The 7,581-nt window shown below is 27.9% G+C and overlaps 1 protein-coding gene across 1 annotated transcript; it reads left to right on the plus strand.

Moving 5' to 3' along the window:
• The first annotated feature begins 1,994 nt into the window (after positions 1 to 1,994).
• On the plus strand, positions 1,995 to 3,928 carry LOC8281423 (uncharacterized oxidoreductase At4g09670). The gene is made up of 2 exons (XM_002527076.4): positions 1,995 to 2,573; positions 3,219 to 3,928. Exons 1-2 carry the CDS (start codon positions 2,112 to 2,114, stop codon positions 3,837 to 3,839), a joined length of 1,083 nt encoding a protein of 360 aa, XP_002527122.1. The 5' UTR covers positions 1,995 to 2,111; the 3' UTR covers positions 3,840 to 3,928.
• The last annotated feature ends 3,653 nt before the right edge of the window (positions 3,929 to 7,581 follow it).

The raw sequence follows: 7,581 nt of genomic DNA on the forward strand, positions 1-7,581 counted from the left end.
TCCTTTCTATATATAGTAACTAAAGGAAGAGTCTCGGGCTTTTGCCATGTTTGTTTGTGCATGGTAGTGCTACTGTTTCTGGGTGCCACGTAGGAGAGGTTTGTGACACTTGGTAATAAGATTTGCCACGTTGTCATTAATGCTCACTCCTGATCAGAACAATTGGTAGAAGAAACAAGGTTTAGATGATACAGAGTATAGATGCCTAGAGTTTGCTTGATGATCTAATGGTGTAAGGTGAGGACTAGGAGAAATTGATTTATAAGACTCATTTGACAATTCTATCTTTTATTTCTAAAAAATTAATTGTTTTGAAGATTTTTTAATTATTTTTTTAATTTAAAACTAAAGCTGATATATAAAAATAAAATTAAATGTTATTATTTATTAAATGTGTTGTTAATGATGTAGAAAACCTGATCTAATAACTTTTCAAAAGTTAAATTTTTAAATTATATAAATTTGAAATATGAAATAAAAGGTAAAAATATTGAAAAATATGTGTATGTGGCAGAAAATTTTGGATCGATTCTAATAGATTATTTATGAATAAAATTAATTACATAATAATATGTAAAATTATTTATTAAATATCATATTTATATTAATTAATTATTAATTATTTAAAAATTTATTAATTAAATATAATTCATAAAATAAATAACATCATATATTATTATATAATTAATAAATAAATTAATAAACTAAATTTATTTAAAAATTTTCTAGGTGAGTAATATGCAGCCGTGAATCTTATTAGTGAATAGTAGTAATAATGCAGTGAGGTTTAAAAACAAAAGGCTATCTATTTAGATATTGAATTTTATATATTTCTCACTTTAATATTTTAATTTTTGATGTAATTTAATAGATATTTAGTTTTTTTTATAGTTAAACACTTTTCACATATGATTTTATTCCATATATATATATATTATTCATAAGTCTTTAAATATAATTAAAAAATAAAATTTAGGTGTCTATTAAATTAAATTAAAATTAAAAATATTTAAGAGATTAAAAGTAAAATTTAAGAGATTATAAAATTAATTTAAAAATTAAGATATTAAAATAATTAAAATTTAAGTGTTTAAATATATAATTTGCTGAAAGAAATGGCTAAATTAAAATATTTTTTAATTTTTTTAAATTATTAAATGAGGTAAAAGTTTAAAAAAATTTCATAAAAAAATAAAAAGATATTTATATTAAAATTTAGTGTATATCTCCATTTGTATGCTAGAATTTTAAATAATAAAATAATAATCAATTATTTAATATTAAAATATAAAATTCTTATACATGCAAGTCATTTTTCTATTTATTATGATTTATACATAAATTTAAATAAATATTTTTTAATAATAATAATAATAATAATACCTAAATAGACTTTTAAGCCACTTATGTGTAAGTGTTTTTGAGTGTGTTATAATTTCAACATTATGTCACTTGAATATGTTCTTTATATTTGCAAGAACAAGAAGGGTTCAACTTTTTCCTTAATGGGGCTTAATTCAAATCTATCAAACAATTCTTTCTAAAAAAAGTATTTTGACTATATATTAATGAATGAATTTTATCAGTAATCAAAATTGTTTGACAAACAAAAAATAAATTTCAAAATTAATGTTTTTATTTAATAATGATTGTGCTATTAAAATAATGATACAATTAAAATTTAATGAATTGAAATTTTATTGGAAAATCTTTAATAAATATTTAAAATTTAAATTTTATTTATATGTTTAATTATACTAACATTAGTACTTATTAAATATATAAAATTTTAAATTTTAAATTTTTCAAGTCATACTTAATATATAAATTTATTATTAAATAAATTCAGTTTATTATATTATTTATAAGTTAAATTATTTATTTAATGACATAGCGTATTAACTTCGAGTAGATAAAATAATAAAATCAAAATAATGTGCTAACTTTTCAAATAAAAGATATTTATAAAAAGAAATAGTAACAGAAACAAAGGCGAAGAAAATCATTGGTCGTCGCCTGCTGACACTTCCATATCCCTACTATCCAACAAAAACAAACACAATTTATCTTCAATTCCTAAACCCAATCCGCAGTTCTCCATTACGACTTCAATGGCAGAAACCCTAGTCCAGTTTGGCATAATTGGGTGTGCAGAGATAGCGCGTAAAGTCGCACGCGCAATAACACTGACACCAAACGTACAGCTCTCTGCAATCGCAAGCCGTTCAGTTGAAAAAGCCGCAGCTTTTGCTAAAGCCAATAACTTCCCGTCCAACGCCAAGATCTACGGCTCTTATGAATCACTTCTCGATGACCCAGATATTGACGCCGTCTATATTCCATTACCCACTAGTCTTCATGTGAAATGGGCGTGTTTGGCTGCAGAGAAGAAGAAGCATATATTGCTGGAGAAGCCAGTTGGACTCAATGTTGATGAGTTTGATAAAATATTGGCAGCTTGTGAAGCTAATGGAGTGCAGATTATGGATGGGACTATGTGGATGCATAATCCTAGAACACAAGCGATGAGGGATTTTTTGTGTGATAAAGAGCGTTTTGGTCAGCTTAGAACGGTGCGCCGTCGGATTTTCGTTTCTTTCTTTTTCTTTTTTCATTATGTAGTTTCTAGTTTTTTCAACTGCACAAGATAAATTGGATTTCATTAAATTATTTGGAGTTTGATGTTTGTTTTTGCATTGGCATTTAAGAGTAACTTTTAATTATAGTTTTGGATTAGAGGTAATAAGTTTTGATTTAGTGGTATGGTACTAGAGTCGTCACTGTCATGCCCCAGTCAGGACTGTAAGGTCTCATGTTTCTAATCCAGTTGAAATGATTAACTGAGAAAAGAAGTTGGCTGTTACATTTGCTAGTTGTCCCAATTGGTCATAGTTTTAACATGGCCAACCTGGTTGTACTTAGTGCTGGTTAAGATGCCATAGAAGTGAGGGAAGTTGGTCAGGGTTCATTTGAGATCATATCTGCATTTCATCATGCCAAGGGTGATGTCAAGCATTTTCCAATTGGCTGTTTTTGTCCTGATTAATCTCAAGGATTTTTACATTCAATTTAAATTTTAACTTTGATTAGTTTGATGGTACTATTGCATTTGAGACTGAAGTTTGAAACAATATATGCCAATTCTTGTCTTAGATGAAGAATTCTCTTTTGTGTTTAAGATTTTGGTGTTGTAGAGTCTGATTTGGTGCACACTACAGGTACATAGCTGCTTTACATTTGCTGGTGATGAAGATTTTCTCAAGAATGACATTCGTGTGAAGCCAGAGCTTGATGGTCTTGGTGCACTTGGTGATGCTGGGTGGTATTGCATTCGTGCGATTCTCTGGGCTGCTGACTATGAACTGCCAAATACCGTTATAGCCTTGCACGGACCTATTTTTAATGAAGCAGGGGTGATTTTGGCTTGCAGTGCTTCTCTACATTGGGACGATGGCAAGATAGCAACCTTCCATTGCTCATTCTTAACACATTTGACGATGTATATAACTGCAATTGGAACTAACGGAACTCTGCATCTCAATGATTTCATCATTCCTTTCGAGGAGAAGGAATGCTCTTACACAGCATCTTCAAAATGTTGGTTCAATGAACTTGTAACTGGATGGGAGCCGCCGCCGAGCCAGCACATTGTCTTCACAGATCTCCCTCAGGAAGCTTGCATGGTGAGAGAATTTGCTCGATTGGTTGGAAATATCAAAGCAAATGGAGCAGAACCTGACAAAACATGGCCAACTCGCAGTAGAAAGACCCAACTGATACTTGATGCTGTAAAGACATCAATTGAGAGAGGTTTCGAACCTGTTAAGATTGTGAATTAGTTGAGACTTTTATTGGCAGTGTGTTTTCATATCTTTGGTTCGGACTTATCTCTGTTTGGTATGAAATAATAAGTTTGCTGTGATTCCTACGCTCTCAAGTCGTTAACATTTGTACATCTGTGGCCTCTCAATCACCGGCTTTTTTCGATGTGTTTTCTCTGCCCCTACTTAAATATCTATTGTATGTGGTATCTTAGAAACATTATCATCAACTTTCTGAGCTATGCCTGTTGCTTTTAGTTATGTTGGTGTGCTTGTTTCAAATTGAATATTGTAGCAATTAGTGATGCTGAGTGAAAAAGAATGAAAGTGGAATGTAGTAATAATCTTTATTAAGCTTCTGCAGAGCTCAGGTTTATGCAACAAAATGCCTAATTTGGGTCTCAAGCAACAGATTTCTCAGAAAAGAATTTCAACTAAGGGAAGCTTCTATAGAAATCATGTTCCGAAACACAAAACTTTGGTTGGAACAGGGTGTTTAAACCAAACACTTCCTCTCATATTTTAGCTAATCTGCAACAGGTTAAATCTACCAGATCAAGAGGTCTGCAACCATCAGTTATGAAGCCTCTCTTGCCACCACTTCAAGTCCTCTAAGATCTCCTTTCCTCCTGGAGATTCCTTTGTCTTTCCAAGTTCTCATCCATTTCTTGCCGGATTTACAAGAACAACTTGTGCTTCAGGTTTCATTCATTTGTGGGTATCTAAAGCTTCTTCTCTAGGTTCTTTTGAGTACCGTATAGTACTGTTTTTTACTAGCAAGGTTGAGGGTTTTTTTTTTCTTTTTCATCAAATGGTACTGTTTCCCCTCATGAGTGAAAACTGAAAAGCATTTTATAATGGCAAATATATACACAGGGAACACTGGCAGAGATTTTCAAAAGAAAAGAGAATTGTATTAAATTCTTTTGATAATAATGTGCGTAGGCTTACAAATTTCTTTTCTTCTGATATTCATACTAAACAATGCACAGAATCCTAGTAGACTAAAATTGAACTAACTAGTAATTATCTATTTGTAAGGAATTAAAGATGTTTTATTCTTTATTTCTTGATGGGCGTGACCCCTATCATAAAATTTCAGCTTCAAGATTTTTATTGGGCTAACCTTTTAGACCGGTGTCAAACGGATACTAATTCAAATATCATGTAATTCAATTGCTATGTACTGTGATATTGCCAGTGTTAAAATCCCCTCCCAATGCTTAAAAGAAAAAAAAGTGATAATGATATCAATTTGAGAGCAGGGTTGTTAACAAATTGAATTGAACTCAGCCGAGTTTTAATAAATTTAAATTTAGTTTATTACTATTTTATATAAATTTAAAATAGAGTTTAAGTTTATGGATAACAAATTTGAATCAAATATGAATTTATTTTAAACTCGACTTATTAAATTATTTTGAATTGATAAACATTTAATATTTAATTATAAAGCATAACCAAAAATAAAAATACTTCTACAAGTTCATATAATAAATTTATTAACAAACTAACTTAATTATAAATTTAAGAATTTATAGACGAGACGGCTCGTAATTTAATAAATTAAATATCGATAAATTTGAATTTGATTTATCAACAAAATCAATATTTATGGAGCGGAACCCAGAAATAATTTGCGAAGCCCTTGATCGGTGTAATCCACAAATCTCGTGCCTTTCAACAACAGGAATCAGATCTTAAAGTTTATGGCAATTTGTGTCCATTTTCCAACATGAAAAATGCCACTTTTTGCATTCCCAAAATTTACTATGACCAAGAAATGTCATGTAGACATTCTGTAGCTATAACAGTCTGATGATCCGCAGTTACAAAAATCAGAGTATCCAATACTTGCGTTCCGTTTGAGCAAATCATGTGTTGAAATTTGAGGCTATTTTCCCCAGATTTTATCAGTTCTTGAACTCGTAAGTTCTGTTCTGTTTTCCAAGTTAATCCAGTTCCCATTTGTACTGCTTACTTCGCTAAGCTAAAACAATTAAGGTTGCCGAGTCTTATAAATATATGTGAATTTTATGTCTGCGCACGTGCTATCACTGGATTTCAGTTTTCAATGGATTAATAAAGAAGATTTTATATTCTTTTTTAAATATGTTCACATAATTCTTCTAATTTGTGATCGCATCACTTTTTTATTTAGTGGTAATTTTTTTAAATTATTAATTCCAACTTTTAGTCCTTGATTATGAGTTACTGTAAGAATATTAACAAAAAGATTTTGCTATTAATATTTCATACGAATATATTCATAAGAAAATATTTAAATCTCACAAGATATATCATTATAAATTCTACAATAAAAATTAAAATCTTTTATGAAGGAAGATCAATAAATTTTAATGATAAACAGACAAAAAACAATAATATTTAAAGGATTTGTATCTATTGAACAAAATGGAATTGTATGTATATATAAATAAAAAATAACGTATAAAGTACTAGGCAGCTTTACTATTTGATCTTGTGTTTTTATAGATAAAACGATATATTTAATTAAAAATTATAATAAAAAAAATTTCACCGTTAAAAAATATTTGATTCATAAAAATTTAATTATTTTTACTCCAATCATCTATTGTTATCACATTGTATGTATTTAATAATATGAACTTAGAATTTAATAATTTAAAAATATTGTTTGATCGTTGAATCAATTACTTATTAAATCATAATTTGATGATGAAACAATAAAATTCAAAATTGTTAAATTATAAACTCAAATTATTAAATAAATGCAACAGATAATAATAATTGATCACAGTAGAAATTATTGAATTCTTGCTAATCAAAACCTTTAGATAATAAAATACTTTTCTTTTATAACATGTACCTTTCTTTATTAATATTTAGAAAAATATATTATATTAAAATTATAAAAAATGACAAAATCACATATTACTTATTTATTTATTTCTAAAAGAAAAACAGTAGCCATTTTATTTTAAGAAACCGTAAAGACAACATAAAGGGAGTAGAGCCGAAATCCCATGAGAACGAAGTTTTGTGTGCTCGCACAAGACCATACGTACGTGTGAAAGGGTAAAACTACAACACAATCACAATTTCTTTTTTCTTTTCTCTTTTGCCCTTTTCCTTAGTTTACTTGAAAAAAGCATAATATTTCTTTTAGTATATAATTTTAAATAGAAATTTTTTAGATAAATTTAATTTATAATATTATTTATAGACTAAATTAATTATACAGTAATATATAATTTTATTCATTAATTATAATTTTTTGATTGGTTAATTGTCGTGGACAGTTGGATTTATATTTTGTTTATTTTACACAGAATATATTTTTAAAATTTATTAGTATCTCATAGTTTTAGAGAAATTAAGAAATCAGAAATATTTGTAAATAAAATTAAAAAAAAAAACTAGTTGTTTACCGTAATAATTGATTGAGATTAAAAATTGAAATTTGGAAGGAGGAGAGGGGCTTCTAAATCGAGATTGTAGCCACATAGAAAGCAGTCTATTGGCATGGGGACTATCTTGGGATTTGGGAAGTCACTTTGGTAAGCTAACAAATAGCTAATTCATTAATCGAATGGTTTATCTCGTTACCATTTGATAAAATTTATAAAATTATATATATTTAAAATTTGATATTTTTTAAATAAAATTAAAATTATTAACTTATTATTTTATATAATTAAATTTATATAAAATTAGTTATAATTAAATTAAATTATAACAAAATAGATAGAAATTTCAAATAAATTATACGTTAATA

The sequence above is a fragment of the Ricinus communis genome, chromosome 2 (genome assembly GCF_019578655.1).
Source record: "Ricinus communis isolate WT05 ecotype wild-type chromosome 2, ASM1957865v1, whole genome shotgun sequence".
NCBI lineage: Eukaryota > Viridiplantae > Streptophyta > Magnoliopsida > Malpighiales > Euphorbiaceae > Ricinus > Ricinus communis.